The following is a 17894-nucleotide window of genomic DNA, read 5'->3' on the forward strand; positions in this document are numbered from 1 at the left end:
AATTGCCGTGGAGGACCTTTTTTTGATTAGGGTGGTTCTAATATTCGGAATGAATAGTTTGTAAATTGGTTAAAAACTCGCTGCTAGAACCTAAATGTCTCTAGATGCTGCAGGCTAGAATAGCCTGTCTCAAGTGGGAGTGTACCTTTTGCATATTTGGAGAGAAGAGTTAGAACATTGTTGAATAGAAAAAATATAGAAGACACCTTGATAATTTTATCCACCCTAGTTCAAAATCTTATCTACGCCGCTGAAGGGAAATATTGAAAAAGATACCTGTGGCTAGTAGTTTGACAATTGAAAATGAGGGGGAATACTCTGAATTTCCTGAGTATTTTCCTCAATGTGAGTGAAGTAAGTTCAATTACATTCCCAGGTGAAGACAATTTTATTTTTCTATGTGAGCCTATTACAAAGCATTATATTTTGATAATATTCTTTTCTTTTTCAAATTTTGCCGCCCATTAGACTTGCCGCCCTGGGCGGTGGCACGGCTCGACCCCCCCTCGCGCCGGCCCTGCCAACACTCAGTTTGGGAGTCTAAAAACCTGTTCCAGGAACTAGAGAAATTTTAACAATAGGTTCGAACAGACTAAATGATAAACGGGAGTACAGTTGTACAGTATATATTTTTGTCAAAAATAATCTTGAAAATTTGTTTGAAGCTAAAGTTTGATAACGTTCCTTGTATAGTATTGGAAACGATAAAAAAAAAAAAAAAGTTACAGTAACTTATCTTCCATTTCAAGAAATTAGCACAAAATAAAAAAAATAAATAAAATAAAGAGAGAGAGAGAGAGAGAGAAAGTTGTATTGTTGAATCTGGTAAACTGTGAAAGCAAAATACTAAAAAGAAGAAATAACATATTCAAGAGTTCTTTCTTATATTTCTAGGCTCTTTGAAATTCTTGTGTTGGAAAATTGCTTCAAGCTCAATACGAAACACAACATTCATCTTTTACTTTGAATCCTTTTTGTTCGTCACCAACCCTGGCTGGACTTGTTGAGCTCGAACAGAGCTCATCGTTGTCATAGCAACCACGGCTTCCCGCTTTTACTGGACCTGCAACGTCCTCTGTCGGCTAGTCGAGGAGCGGTTGCCGCAAGGGAGAGGTTGCTTAGTTCGCGCGGAAGGATGTGGGGCCCGTTGGATTGACCCCCAACGAGGTATCTAGGCCCCGCTAGTGCCTTCGTAGTATGCAGATGACTTAGTGGGACTTAACTGGCAGCAGTAGAACATCGGCTAGAGCTTGCCAAGTAATTGAGATATACACATTTAATATAGAGAGCTTCTGTAGCCACAACCGGTTCATCGAACACTTCATTTCATCACTTAACTTAATTAGAAACAGTAAAAGGATTTCTAAGTGTTGTATTGTATTTTTGTGTGTGTTTTGAAAGTGATTACAGTGTGAAATGTGTACATTTTGTCAAGTAAATAGTGTAGTTAACGTTCTAAATTTATTATTGCTATAAAAACCTGTAAACGCTTAGCGGTAGTGATTTGTTTCAGTGTCTGCTTCGTCCCGTCATGCAAAGTTCAAAATGGCGGCATCAAACGCCATGGAGCAGAACACATTAGAGATCAAAACAAGAAGTATAGAACAAACACTTCTTCCTCTTGTTAAACAGGTAAGGTAGAGTTGTTTTATACGTTCTGATAACGAAATAATTTAAGAATCTTTACTCAGAAGTGGTAATTTGTAAATGACAACGTGTTGTTTTGCATTTAATGTCGTATGTTTACCTTCCGGCTGATGGGAAGATCTTGCATATGTGTTAGCGGCATATGTCAAGTGGATTTGTTTGTGTGTGCGGAATTTAAGATATTCAACGATATTAGAAGTGTGCTTGGACCAACGAGCAAGTTTACGACAAAGTTGATTTTGTGTTTGTGTGAGCTTGAACGGAAGAAATATATATATATATATATATATATATATATAGCTGTAATGTTTTGTTCACAAGTGAATCCGAACTTCAGTGTTTTCATCCTGAAGAATAGTGGGTCATATTTTCCGGAATAAGAAACGGAGTCCAAGGATATCCAGCCTAACCGAAAGTAAACTAAATTAACGTAAGCCTTGACCACTGAACCTATTCTGCGGCTCAAAGTCCTATTTTCCTAATATTTGTAGTGACAAAACGAAAATATCAAAAGAATGCTTCGGATTCTTTCTCTCTATTTATTTAGTCGGTTTAAAATACGGGTAAAGTGCAATGTTTAAAAGAACAGGTTCACTCGAGAAGACAGTTCTTTCAAATAGAAAATTTATAGGAAAAAAATACGATGTGAAACATTTTTCGTGAAGGAATGAGGGTGTAAATGTAAGTAATTACGGAGTATGTTTAGTACAAGGGGTCCAGAAGCACGTAAAAACACAAAATTTGGAGAAGAAATGAACGATCCAAGTACTTAGATGTAACATAACGTAACCAAATCTAACATAAACTAACGTAAGCGAATCTGAACTAACCTAAACTTACCTAATATTATAGAAATAAGCGAAATTCTATCATTTTTTGGAAAATTATGCGGGACACCTACACTAATTTAGCATACACTAACCTAACCTAAACTATACTAAACTAACCTAAGCTAGCCTAAACTAACATAACCTACTCTAAACTAACCGAATGTGAATTGTAACATTTTTTAGAGAAATGAGCTGGACCCCTTCTGCTAAACATAGGCCATAATGGGCATTTTGAAATGAATTTTGAGTGATAGTAAAAGTACTGTATGTGTAATTGTGTGCTTTCACTATATACCCCCTGTCGCTGATGCGCCTTCTCCCTACGGACACACCCTATCGCGGATAATGTTTAGCAGAAGGGGTCCAGAAATTGTTTCTAAAAAAATGTTGCAATTTCGGTAATTCCTGTTCATATTAGGTTAGTTTAGGTTAAGTTAGTTTAGATTAGGTTAGATTAGTTTGTTACATTTATGTTAGTGTAGGGGTCTAACATAATTTTCCAAAAAAATGATAGAATTTCGCTTATTTCTGCTAATATTAAATTAGATTTGGCTACATTATGTTAAGTCTGAGAACTTGCATTATCCATTTCTCCTGTAAATTTTGTGTTTTTGGATCCCTTCTGCTAAGCAAGCCCCTCTCGCTGCCGCTCGGGCACCCTACTCCGCTCCTGCTCTGACTCTGTTAGATAGCATTCGTGCTTTCTAGATGCCACATAGCACAAGTTGGTTCGTGTTTTATGCGCTAAGGTTTATATGGCATACGTCTTCGCTATATTTATACTGAGTCCTGCTGAAGTCAATCTGCGAGAGTAGTAATGGAGTTCCTCTTTAATGCATGCTCAAAAGAAAGAAAAAAGAAAAGCCAGCTCCAACCTAACTGGAAAATGTGAGGAATGTCTCAAAATTTGGAGAACCGTCTGCACGAGTAATGCTAGGAGAACGTTTGGCAGAAAATGTAATTCGCCATAGTGCGTCAATTTCACATAGTACATAATTATTATGATGTACCTTGTAAGCTGGTCAAGGGTACCTGTATGTGGCAATGACTATGTTAACGCCCGCTGGCGCGCATTCCTCTCCTTAACCCTGAGTCCTACTGTCTCTGTTCGATTCCGACACTTCGCGGTAGATAACGAAGGGTATACTTTTGTACAAGCGTACTTAGTAAAGAGGAATGATGTTTTAAGACAATAGAATGTGAATTTTGCAAAAGGACTATGTATTCGAGGCCTACATGCCTTTTCTTTTTTTCATTATCCTATCCTGAAGCAATATGACAATAGTATGAAATTCGATCCCAAGTCATTGAGTTTGTGGTGGACAAGTTCGGGTCCATCTGATCATTTTTCCAAGTTTTTTATTTTTATTTTATTTATTTATTTATTTAGGCTGGTATTTAGTATCTCCCCCAATCTTGCACATGAGATTTACAGTGTGTTACTTATAAAATATAGCTGAGCTAGGGACAGCTAGCAAAGGGAGTTAGAAGCCCCCAGGGTCCTTGTACTTCTACCTTTATCACAATTTAGATAAAGACAAGGTACTCGGTTCTGGAACCATGAAACGAATTGCAGGAGATACTAAATGTCATCCTTTATTTATTTATTTATTTTTAAATGTTGGTATCTTCGTTCCACCAATACTTTCAAAACTATTTCGCTGTAATATCTTTCGGTTTAGGCTACAAGCCATAATACGTGAGATTAGACTGAAGATGTAGCTGTCGTGATTTATTATTGGTGAACTGCATTCTTTTCAACACCGAGGCTATATAAGACGTGGACTTATGGTACGGTTTAGCGTGGAATCTGATCCACAAACTACCAGCGGGTCTCCTGAATAATATTGGGTTATTGTTTAAAAGATGGTGTTGTGGATGTTAGCTGTTACTGCGTCCATAAGAAAATTCGTGGACGGTTTCAGTTGCTGACATAAAGTTCGTATCACTTTAGGGAAACATCTTACTGTTTGAGTGCAAGGGACCTAAAACTGAAAGTTGAACAACTGATCCCTTGTTAGAGGTTGGGCTTTTAGGGAGTGGGAGGGGGGAAAGCAAGTGTTTAGCCTTTAAAAGTTTGTTGGAGGGATTCCTTGCTGAAATAGTACGGTTTTTGCGAATCTTCTGAAAACACAGACTGTGTGGGAGTCTCTCTTTCTTTTTTTTTCTTTTTTTCAAGAATTATTTTCTACAAAAACGAAAAGTTTATCACAATTAAGAATTTGAATTTAGAATATTTGCACCTAAAGAGCAAAATGTTTCTGTAAAGTGATTCGATTTTCATGTGGGTGAGATCTCTAGGACTTTTAAAAGACAACCCTGTATGTGTTATGCACAAATTTACGCTAGCGTGGATGTTATTGAGAAATCTAAATTAGTTTCTTCGCATATTTATATTAATAATTCTAATCTTTCATGAAGAGCGAAGACCAAATTTGCTATGTTCATGTGTTTGTTTACTTGATATCGATCAGCAGATGCTAAATACGGTTCTGAATATGTTTGCTTTGCACTTGAAAGAGTACGGTGTTTGTGATACCACATACATTAAAAGTGGCAGAAAGATGAAAAAAGAAGTCAAACTGAACATGAGGAAGGAGGCTTTCCATTGTGACTTTTGGACTCACGGCATGCAAATAATTTGAGATATTTGATTTTTGTACTAACTTTATGTTCTAGTGGTGATGATCTAATCTCATTGACTCCTCATCGATATTTCAGGCATGCTACATGGGTACCTATCATCGGGATGAATTCTACATTCGGGTATCACGCCTAAAATATCGATAAGGAGTCAATGAGATTGGATTGTCTGCACTAGAACACAAAATGTTAGTACTAGTATTAATTTTGGAAATGTGTTTTATAAGTACAATTTAATTTTTATATTTCTTTGAATGTAGAAGGATTGAAGTTGCAAAGTCATAATAACAAACTTACGTCAAAAATCCTTTGAAATTCAATATTTCGACTGTAGTCGTCAGCCTTAGTCACGAAAGGTTGAGTTTGTGAATATAAGAATTGAAACGAAATGGTCTATACAGATTATTATGAGAACCTGTATTTTGTGGATGTAATATTGAAAAGTAATTTGTTTTTTTACTGGTGCATGTTTTTTTTTTTCACTCTTACAATATGATTATTTAAAAGGAAAGTTTTTTCCTACATATTTCTTTATCTGATTTTTTTTTCTTTCTTTCTTAACAGAAGGTCGCTTCAGAATTTCCCTTTTAGTGTAGTTTCTTGGTCTTTGTTAAAGCTTGACTTAAACGTGAGTGAAATATTGTGGTTTTCTTTTCCGAACGCGCGAATGCTTATTGAATATACTTCTCAGTTTTTTTGTAATGCTTATATTCACTTTATAAGCTCAGCCTTCTCGTGAGCGTGGTTGATGACGATGTCCAAAATACGCAAGGCATGATGGCTCAGTGGTAGATCTCTTACTTCTGATGCGAAGGGTATCTGGTTCGATTCTAGACGACGTGAGTTCGTGGTGGACAACACTGTCCGTACTTTTTCTCGCGGTTCTCCCATTTCCTCCCCCTTACTCATTCCATTCTTTCTAACTATTCACTTTCAGTGATCATCTGTCTCCTGTGGCTTATAGGGCATAACTGTGGACTGTAAAACGTATTTCATTTTTACATCCAAAATAGGCAACTTTCATCATGTAGGAGTATTTTTGAGGTAAATAGTTGATGTTGGTCATTGGCGAGTTTTAAATTTTCATTGCTGAATCGTAATCTTATAATGTCTGTATTTACGAACGGTGAATACTAACTATCGTTTTATATCTTAATGTTTCGAATAAAGAGCAGTTCACCTCAGTATTGTGTCCTCTGTTAACAACTATTAGATGTCGCTGAAGAAAGTGTCAAGAGAACATTGAAATGGATTGAGTGAATTCCAGAAATTCGAAGTGCAAGGTAAAAGTGTTCTTGTCTCAAATATTGTGAATCGCTTCATCTTATACCTTTAGCAATTGCTGAAATATTCTCAGCTGCAATATGCTCGGTTGGAAAACAGATATATGGGGAAAGTGATGAGTTTGAGATAATTAATAATAATAACTGATCATAAGCATAAATATATACTAAACTTTAAAGTCAGTTAGCCTCCCCCCGCCACTGGTTTAGTGACTGGTGCATGCGCCTTTTAGTACACACATTCGGTTTCTATTCTCGCTGGGGGAGCACTGAAATTTGAATTTATTACTGTGGTTCGGATTCCTCATTAAGCTCTTAAGTCCACGTCGTATATAGCCTAGGTTCTGAAAGGGACGAGCTTCTCCGTGGCTAAGCGGTTAGCGTACGCGCCTCTGGCGTGGGAGATCCGGGTTCGATTCCACGTTAATCAGTAGATCCCGTCTCATATAGCCTCGCTGCTGAAAGGGACGTTAAAATCGATTAAACTCAACTCCTGAAAAGGACGCTGAACTCTAATCCAACCTTAAAAATCAGTTATAAACCATGCAAAATAACTTCGATCGCAACACAAGACTAACAGGACAGAAATTATGAAATCAAGACTCAAACGGCATTACTGGTATTTAAAAAACTGAAATGTACGAAAATTAATAATCTGTATGTGTAAGACTTGTCTTCTTCTTCTTTTTTTTTCGGCATGTGTCAGAGCTACTTAACACTTCGTCTCTTAATTGTCAATCCTTCCATTTCTAAAAAGTCTAAAATTAATTTTAGCTTCCTGATGAAAGTAGGTGGGCAGTCCACTGCTTTTCGTTGGGTGATGCGTGGTCAGCACATAAGCTCTCATTGTCGTTGTTTCTGGCCTTTTGTTGTGACTCCAATTGCTTAACGGTGGTTAACTTCAGTCGCGTCATCCGTTCATGGCTTCACGAGAACACAACATTACGGAGAATATTTCTTTATATAAGCATCGCGAAACGGACAACTGTCAAGAACCCCGATCGATTGTCGGAAAAATACACAATCGTACGTTAACAAAACCCTTGCTCATTGTAATCAAATGAAATCTTAGTTTAACGTTCCACGTTTTTACTTGTAGGCTAAAGGAAAAAGATGATTAATGACTGAATGGTTGTGAAATTAAATTTGAGTGCTTTCCTCTGGAATCGAACCTGGGACTATGTATACTAAAGACAGATACTCTAGCACTTTTTTTTTAGCCCATTCCTTTATTTTTCTGTTTTCTTTAAAATTAATTCGAATGCTACTGTTTTCTTCTTCAAGTTGTACGTTTATATATACCTCTTGCTTTGTCAAAATTAATGATCGCATTATGTATGAATTTAATATCTTGTCAATTGTATTTGATTATTAACTATGGCAAAAGTCATGGTGATTGGAACGAAGTTGTCGGTGTCAGATATAGAATTAGGAGGAGGGGGGAACGTGTGACTAGTTTTCGATACCTGGGTAGTATTATTAGTGATCATATGAAGTGTGAACATAAAATAAAAGCAAGGAGAGGAATGGCGGAAGAAGCCTTTTGGAGAAAGAAAAGACCATTTTGTGGGACCTAGAACAAAGGGTTGAAGTGTGGAATATTGTACTGTATGGATCAGAAACATGGACATTACGCAAAAAAGATGAAAAACGACTGGAAGCTTTCTAAATGTGGGTGTGGAGGGAAATGGAGAGAATTAGTTGAGTTGAGCGGAAAACGAATGAGAGGGTGTTAGAAATGGTGGGGAATAAAAGAACAATTTTAGATATTATTAAGAAGGGGAAGAGAAACTGATTGGGACATTGACTAAGAAGGAACTGTATCATGGAGGTTGGAGGTTAAAAGCATCTCAGTTGCAGCAAATGATCTGCCAATAATGGCAGAATACCTATGATTAAATATGAAAATTATGTACAACAAAATGTAACTTTCGCGAAGGAAATTTTGAGAGGACATCCGTAAAATTTAATCATTAAAAATGTCAGTTCATTTCAAAATAAACAGAAAAATATTTTCCCCGTATAAATCAAGAGTTAAAATAAAGGTGGCGTAGGTATTCAACTCAGTCAATGATTAAATATTTGATGACGATGAAGAATGAGAAAAAATGAGAGAGATTTAACTTCAGAAGGAAGATAAAAAAAAGTCTACTCTAATGTACATAGTGCCCCAAAAGTAGGTATACAGTGCCGTACTGATCGGTCATGACATTTTATATCATTTACTTATTGTTATCGATACAGGTATTGACTTAGTTTCTTCCGTATCTGTTCTTAATTTATTTTCGCTTATACCTTAAGCTCGGAACAAACCAAAGTAAATAAATGCATTATATTAATAAATTAAAATGTCATAATTGGTGGATGCAGGTCTGTATACCTACTTTGTACGTATATTTAAATGATTGTAGGTGATTGATTAATATCAATAAGCAAGACTGATCATGAGTAATTAATTTTTCAGAGCATGGGGTTTTAGAATAATAATAATAATAAGGTTTATAGTGCACACGATACAGGGTAACATGTTAATGGCTTAGAATAGTGCGTTTCCTGTTACGGATTTGTCGAAACGAGATCGAATTAATAAGTACAGTATTGATAGGATAAAAAGGTAATAAATCAAAAAATAAAACCAATAAAAGGTTTTTTTTTTTTTTTTTTTCAGCAAAGCAAAGAAAGAATTTCAGTTTGCACAAACATACCTTGTATGATGTTTATCACTATTTTCGCTTTTCATTTGTTCAAAAATTCTAAACTGATTATACTTATTTATTCCTAAAGTTGTCATTTTTAAATGTTGGTTGAGAAAGTGGATATGCCATGATGTGACAATGCATTTGTTTGTACTTGTAATACAGTACATACGGTAATGTTTTTATTTATTTTTTTATTCTGAAAAAAGAAATATCTCAATGAAAATTAGTATGAAGGCTACTTTTTAAAATTTGTATGTACTTCTTATGTGTGATGTTTGTTTCAGGATCAGTTCTTGCTGTTGCTTTTTAAATAAATGACAAAATAAATAAAAGATAAATAAAGATGAGTATGCTGCCTTTATATATGCATGCAAGTGTTGTGCGTGGAATACAGGGAAGATGACAGGTGAATATAGTAAGACGATATTTCAAATAGAAATATTGAAGTAGTAAATAAATATGTACGCTCACGTTCAAAAGTGTTACCTCTGTAGAGAACTACGGTTCATGTCAGTGGTGAAAGTGCCTACGCTTGGGTATACTACTAATTGTGCTGTTTATGCTAACTTGAAGACATGGAAGTATTCTTAATGACAGTACGTGACTGAAAGTTGGATTATCAATAAATATATCACAACTTTGAGGCCTTTTCCTCGTAACTCATGAGTGGAAAGTGCTTCCATTGGATTCAACCTTGTCAATTTAATATAAAAAAAGCATACTTCCATTGGATTCAGCCTTCTCAAATTGATATAAAAAGCATACTTTCATTGAGTCCAGCCTTCTCGAATCAATGTAAAAAGCATACTTCCATTGGATTCAGCCTTCTCGAATCAATATAAAAAGCATACTTCCATTGGATTCAGCCTTCTCGAATCAATATAAAAACCATACTTCCAGTGGATTCAGCCTTCTCGAATTAATATAAAAAGCACACTTCCATTGGATTCAGCCTTCTCGAATTAATATAAAAAGCACACTTCCATTGGATTCAGCCTTCTCGAATCAATATAAAAAGCACACTTCCATTGGATTCAGCCTTCTCGAATCAATATAAAAAGCATACTTCCATTGGATTCAGCCTTCTCGAATCAATATAAAAAGCATACTTCCATTGGATTCAGCCTTCTCGAATTAATATAAAAAGCACACTTCCATTGGATTCAGCCTTCTCGAATCAATATAAAAAGCATACTTCCATTGGATTCAGCCTTCTCGAATCAATATAAAAAGCATACTTCCATTGGATTCAGCCTTCTCGAATCAATATAAAAAGCACACTTCCATTGGATTCAGCCATCTCGAATCAATATAAAAAGCATACTTCCATTGGATTCAGCCTTCTCGAATCAATATAAAAAGCACACTTCCATTGGATTCAGCCTTCTCGAATCAATATAAAAAGCATACTTCCATTGGATTCAGCCTTCTCGAATCAATATAAAAAGCATACTTCCATTGGATTCAGCCTTCTCGAATCAATATAAAAAGCATACTTCCATTGGATTCAGCCTTCTCGAATCAATATAAAAAGCATACTTCCATTGTATTCAGACTTCTCGAATCAATATAAAAGGCATACTTCCATTGGATTCAGCCTTCTCGAATCAATATAAAAAGCATACTTCCATTGGATTCAGCCTTCTCGAATCAATATAAAAAGCATACTTCCATTGGATTCAGCCTTCTCGAATCAATATAAAAAGCATACTTCCATTGTATTCAGACTTCTCGAATCAATATAAAAGGCATACTTCCATTGGATTCAGCCTTCTCGAATCAATATAAAAAGCATACTTCCATTGGATTCAGCCTTCTCGAATTAATATAAAAAGTACAATTAGAGATGTATCCAAGAGTGGATACCTTTACTACGGGCATGAGCGTTACCAATTCTTTAAGTTAGTTTCTTTGTTTTCCAAATAACTTCCAAAAGTATGGGTTAGTTTGAGCTCACCTTTTAATAAATAGAGGGTGATGTAGTTTTAGGTCGTATTAAGTAATCATTGGTCGATTTATTCAGGTATTATTAACAAAGCAAATGTAAAATTAAATCTATGTGCTTTTGAACGTGGTTTACAATAGATATTAAAAAGTATCGAACGTACGTATATCTAGAATTTAGCATCCTTCTTTAGTGTCGTAGATGTTTGTTCATAGGATTTATTGCACGATTTAATCACTTATTAGACACTGTGGCTAGGTTGTAAAAGTCGAACTTAGAAAACATCAAATAATTATTATAGCTAGTCACTGATCCAAAAATTCGCATGTCATGTGTCTTAGACAGGCTTAACGTGTAGGACCCTTTTAGTGTAGTCGCTAATACTCACGCCTTTGGTGCGAGCGGTTCTGGTTCGACACCCGGTGGGGACATTCAGTCGAAAAAGTTCAGAAGATTTTTCAGGTCAGCCATCCTGAGTGAGGTTTTTCACCTGGCAAACGCCGGAACGATACCTCACATAATGGTCCCGGACTGCTTCCTTCTTTTCCCTGAGGTATGTGATCGCTGAGCGGCTAACATGACTATAAAAGCCGAAGGCCCAAAAATGTAATTACTAATCCCAAGTGCTAAGAGTTAGAAGTGTCTTCTACAACGTGTCCTGTATATGTAACAATAGAATTATGTTTTCAGTTCAGGCTGGAAATTCAGGGAAAATTTCAAATAAATGCCGTTATTTCGGGATGTTGGTTAGAATTTAGAGTAGATATTACAGTTTTATCACCAGTGCTAAAAAAATAAAAAAGGCTGACCTAAGCGGCTGTTCGGAAAACTAGGCGCCACAACAATACAATCGCAATTTGATACCAACGTGATACATCCTGAACTTATAGTTATTTGTATAAACTAATTAAATATGTTTGAAGTTCACTATAGATCGGAAACTTTAAAATTTATAACGAATTTATTATATGGTAGTCTGGTTTCAACCTATCCAAGCACATCAAATAAAAACTAGTGGCATGTAAAATTTGGGGACACCAACATTATAAAACAGGGCGCCATACTCATCTATCCAGCCGCTATGAGGACTTCGCACCGGAATTTTTTGAGCCTACTTTATCATATTTTATTACTAAAATTACACTCTTGATCAGATAGATCTAGAGCAGCGGTTCTCAATCGTTGGGTCGCGACGCATTGGTATGTCGGGAAATGTTAGAATTTACAGATCATGAAGAATTTAATAATAATTAGTTAAAATCAACTTTAAAACAGACTGTGCCAGTCAACGTCTTCAGCGGCAACAATAATGCTCAGTACATTAGAATATATTATAAAAACAGTCATTACATTATAAAGATTTCTAGGGTTACACTATTATAATTTATATTATTATTACTAACAGAAATATCAAGCAAGTGTGTTTTGATGCCCTTGACTCTCAGTAAAGTGTCGTCAGTTAAAAAAGGTTGAGAACCACTGGTCTAGTCATATCAGTTGTCTAATTTCTTAGTTTAAATGTTAACATCTTAACTTTTGTTGATGTGTAAGGGGAAGTAATACAAATAGGGACATAGAAGTCGTTTATCATAGACAGTACATGAAATAGAAATAGGGTGACTAATGTGGATTAGCCTCTGGTTAGGTGAAGCTTTGCTTAAGTAGAATTTCATAAAGGCATGATGGATTTAGCCTATACACATGTAATGATAGCTCACTTTTGACATTCAGTAAAATCAAAATAGCCAGCATTGTATGTTCTTCCATATATAAAGAAATAGAAACACTTGATATGACTCAGATTTTGTAACACGTAGGAAATCAGGGAAAAAATATTAGCCCCTTAAGCAGCTTTCTGGGCTCTTTTTGGATATTTGCATGTAAGCTTACTGTGTGTATTGAATGATAGTTGAGCTTTAAGTTGTAGATTCGTTTGGTACGATGGTAGTTCAGTAAATACTAGGATGACCAAACCCAAATGATAGGATTAAATGATACATTTTATCAGGGTATTATCTCTAATACGAATGATTTGACCATTAGTAATAAAATGAATGATTTCCCTTTGGTTTGAGGTTGCACTTTGCTAAAATTTTGCATTTTGCATACAGTGATGTGTATAGCTTCAGAATTCTGGTAATTTTGTAATATGGGAACTTACCTTCTGTAGAGGATCTGGTTCTTTGACACCTCAAGTTAAGGGTGCATTCTATCAGAGTAATATTTAATTAAGGTGTAGAAGTGATTATCTATGTAATGAGGCCGTAATTATATGAGTCCTTTGTATACGGTTTCACTAATTTTAATTTTGAATATATACATCAATTCAAGCGTCTGCAATTCCCAGTTTTCGACTACTTTTTTAATCTACTGGGAAAGCAGCGAGCCATCCTACCCCTGCTTTATTAATGTAGTGATCCCGCTTATATGTTAGAGTAAGTGGGTTAGAACGTGCCTTTGCGAAACATTCAAACAAAACAAGTATTATATGGTAGGGTTGCAGGGGTGGAGGCTGCCAGAATTATCGAGCAAGTTAAACCGCATTGCATTTTCTTTCACTGTCTACGAATATTGAAATTCCGTTGAAGCTCCACAGTTAACTCCAGTTGTTAACATATGAAGCCGCAGTGGTGGTCTTTCATTCGTGAGCACTCTTGACCGACTGCTTCGAGTTTTTATGTCTGTTGGGCATTTCCAAAAGTTTGTCACTCAGTTTTGAGGTACTGGTTGTCAAGACAAAAGTGTTGATCTCGTTGGTCACTTTTAGCTGATTTCGGTCACCGTACAATGACACTTATTTCCCCCTTAACCACAAATGTCTACGTAAAGACACAAAACTGAGAAGAATGATTGGAATTCATGTTTAAAGCGGTTTGATACTTAAAAATATAATAGGCATTACATGTTTATACAGGAGAAGAGATAACTACCAATATGAAAAAATAGTGATTGATTTGTTATACAACCATGCTTTTTAGGATTAGTACTGTTTTCACTTGATAATGGCCACACGGCTTAAGAAATTACTGTTGCTACTAGCTGTTGATTACAGCTAAACAATTGTTCCGTAGCGTGTAGCGTGCTTTGGAGGTTTTTCACACAACGAAAATGCCTGGTTTGGAAGTACAATAGTGGCCAAAAGCGTCTGTCGTGTATCCTTATGGCTTCTACTATCACTTTTGCTGCCATTTGTTTGCAGCGTCGAATCCTGCTGGGAGTTAAACGTCTTGGCAAAGATCCGGGTAATGATTCTGTTCCCTCTCTAATGGTAAGTTTTGATTTAGTGTTTCATAAAGACGTGAAGAAAAATCACAAACTAGAACACTCGGAGTTTTGAAAGTGCAGCAGGAACTGAAATCGAGCCAGCTGAGATGAATTATTAGCGTTCTAATCTATCAATGGAGAGGTCCCGTATTCAAATCTTGCTGCCGGAAATTCTCATTGAAGACTTTCTTTAATCGTATCAAACAAATTTTGAAATGCAACCTTTAATAGATTCCTTTCAAAATTTACCTTCGTAGAATTTTGACTGAATCTCGATACTGTAATGAATAGAATTATAATAATAATTAAAAACTCAGATATTTTGTTTTTCAACATCCAAGAAATATTTACATGATTGAAGTATGTCGTTTATTTTAAGCATTATGGACATGTAGTCACGTGGAATTCAGACCAAATGAACCCATACTAGGCGCCAATGCCAACGCTACAAGCGCGTGGGGTTTCCAGGATAATTTCTTATTATGTCTTCCTTCAGAATTCAGAGAATATTTAATTATTCGTGATAATCATAATTAAATCTGAAAGATCAAGGAAGGTACGAAATTGTCGTAAAGTGCATAGTTTTTCTTTCTTTTCTTTTTAAAGTTAACAACATACTTGTATGTGTTGCACATTAAAATACTCTAGGACCGTGATGGACAAATTTTTTAGAAGGGGACCAAAGAAAAGAGACAAACTTCAGGTGGGCCGATATGATTTATTAAAAACAACAAGGGTATATTTTACAAAAGTCTTCTAAAACTGAACTCTATTATGGAACGATTGTGAAGGAGAATGTGATGATGAAATTGTGATTGCATTTCTAAAAGTTTCTTATAATGTGATTCGAACTGCGATGCACTGAGTCTAATTCGTCAGGTCAACAATCATGTCGTGGACTGGTGGAGAAACTTTGAGGGCCGTGTCTGTCCCACAGGCCGTAGTTTACCCATCATTTGTGCTCTAGGGTTGCCAGACGTCCCATATTTAACGGGATTGTCCCAAGGAAAATGCAGACAGGACGAAAAGATTGCTTTAAAAATATTGTAATTACTAATATATATTTTGTACATGTTCTTAAACCCGAATTGTTGAGTGTTCATTTGGAAAGATGGTTCGAATAGATGGCGCCCTAGCAGCGGTGCCAATCTGAAACGTTATAAAATCCCATCTCAAGAGGAAGAAATTCCCATTTTGCTCTTAAATTTCCCTCGCTATATTAATAACAAAATTTCCAAACTTAGAAAACATGAATAGTGAAATTAGTCATTTTCTTCAATATACGAGGGGATTATTAAAAAGTTCCGACCGTCTTTGTTTATCAAGCAGTTTAGAAACAAGTATTTTCTTTAATTGAAGAGAACAGTTGAAAATGTAATGAAAGTAAGTACATTTTGTTGTGAGTTTAATATTTCCATTTTGCTCCATAATCTTCTACTAAATGTAATAAAACGTGCATAAACTTCATTTTTCAGTCATTTCATATGAAACGATTTGGAAATTCGATGTTTCTCGTTTTATTTCCCTCCCCCTTTTTTTTTTTTTAAAAAAAAAAATACCGAGTGCAATTAACGTTCCTTGGCACTTATTTTCTGAGATTCATAAGTCACTGCATAAATAACTTTAACGCGCATTTTTTAATAATAAAATTTGACAGTCAGTATTAAATTTCAAGTTTATTAAAGAGTTTTTGTATCTACACCCATGCAAAGGGCACCCATCAAAGGAGGAAAGGTGGGGCGCTCGCCCCCCCCCCCAAGAGGAAATCGTACTTGGGAATATCGAAAGCCCAATAGAATTTTTTTACATTAGTTATAGCAAAATTTGCAACTATATTTGAAACCTCGCTTATATTTGCCCCCCTCCCCTTGGAAACCATAACATGTGCACCCTTGACCCATGCCCATAGATAATATTGTTAGCGTCAATGAAATAGATATATGAAAAATCCCATAGATCCTGCAAATTTTAACTAAAATTCTCTTTATCCCATGTCGAGAAATAATTGTCAGAGAATTCCACAGTATGGAATTTTCCTTACGGGTTGGCATCACTGCCCCGTAGTAAACTTGATATTTCGATATTTGATAACCTTTCGTGGGTAGATAAATAGGGATTATTTTTCCTTAACTGACATGAAGAGCGACGGAAGAATGACTAGATGGATTGTTAAATTTTATACAATTTGTCGAGTATTCCTGTATTTATTATTTTTTAAATCTGGTTACCCAAATATACTTTTAATTAAAATATCTACGGTAGTGGGTTGTTTCCGCAAATAGTTGGAAGCAGATGCCAGGCTTGTCAGAGCTTGAGGAATAATGCATCAAAAACATCGTGTCACTGGTAGATCATTTAGTAGAGTATCCACTTGGCAAACTTGTGGACAGTGTTGTCTTTGTCGATTGAGGGATGAGATTTTACTATTATTCCTTTGTATTTATGTATTTTGTTTATCAACTGTTTCCTGATATTTATCAATTTCCTTGATATTGCCTTAATTAGTGTAGTTTAATTTCTTTCTTATTCTACCAAATATTCCATCATCTTTTACATGCATCTCTAGCATATAAAGTATGTGAATGTTCAGGATCCTTAAATACATGATCTGTTTACTGATATATAAATTTTATTATCATTGCGAAAAGAGCTCATTGCGTCGCTGATGTATTAATGTGTTAACGAAATAGCAAATAGAGTATTGAATCCATTTAATAATAGGGACAATTAAAGCTGAAATATTTAAGGACCTACTTGTGATAAGAGCTTTAGAAGAACTTCATTTAGTACCACCAGAAGCGCTATTTAATCTCAAGATTTCCTGATTATGAATTGAGAACTCTTTATTATTCATTTGCTTTGTATGAATTTTGGAGACTTATTGATAAGCACACTGGACACACACACACACACACACACACAAAAGTCACCCCTGTAAAACAAAACATTGCTTTGTTTCTATCGTCGTAGATGGAGTTCCACTGGGAACATGTGATTGGATGATCCATCTTGCTGACTCATGCTCTTTGCTATTAAGTGAAGTCACTGTTCCAGTCGGTTTTTGAACGAATTGAGGTAGGTAGTTATTGCTTGCCGCACTTACTGGGGAAGACCAAAGCCTCCGAAAGGATAAGGTCACTTAGCAGACGGTCTATATCAGTCGTTGGTACCGGTAATATACGGTGTACCTCTAATGTAAATAGAAGTAGGCAGTGGTTGGAACCTTGTCGCTCCTACCGGGGAAGAGGAACATGTATCTCTTTCAAGTATCATTAGGGAGAGGTACTTAGTACCTAACGTGTTCACGTTATCGTAGCACGTAAACTTGAGGTAGTCGGAGCTAGCTGTTGTTGCTATGGATATACTCGGGTAGTCCTACCGCGGGATGGGAACTTTGGCTGATTCCCGAAGGAAAAATGAAGTGAAATTTTTGAGTTTTACGTCCCACGGTTATGCCGGTTAGGCTAAAGGAGACGGTGATGATGAGAGATGAATGAAATGGTGGAGTGAAGAAAGTGAGAGGAAACGGAAGAACCCCGAGAAAACCCACGCACACGGTGTTTGTCCACCACAAAGTTCACTT

General features: G+C 35.9%; 1 protein-coding gene across 2 annotated transcripts in view; it reads left to right on the forward strand.

Annotated features, from left to right (window-relative positions):
• Positions 1 to 1071: 1071 nt before the first annotated feature.
• alpha-Catr (alpha-catenin related) overlaps positions 1072 to 17894 on the forward strand; it is a 791894-nt gene continuing 775071 nt past the window's right edge. Inside the window, exons 1-2 of one of the 2 annotated variants that reach the window (XM_081755693.1) lie at positions 1072 to 1632; positions 9387 to 9508. Coding sequence is in view for 1 of the 2 variants with exons in the window: in XM_081755675.1 (XP_081611801.1) it covers positions 1546 to 1632 (87 nt within the window). In the remaining variant the exon portion in view is untranslated. The remainder of the gene's footprint in view (positions 1633 to 9386; positions 9509 to 17894) is intronic. The other variant, XM_081755675.1, reaches the window with a different exon arrangement.

The sequence above is a fragment of the Thermobia domestica genome, chromosome 1 (assembly GCF_964235325.1).
Source record: "Thermobia domestica chromosome 1, izTheDome1.hap1.1, whole genome shotgun sequence".
Taxonomy (NCBI): domain Eukaryota; kingdom Metazoa; phylum Arthropoda; class Insecta; order Zygentoma; family Lepismatidae; genus Thermobia; species Thermobia domestica.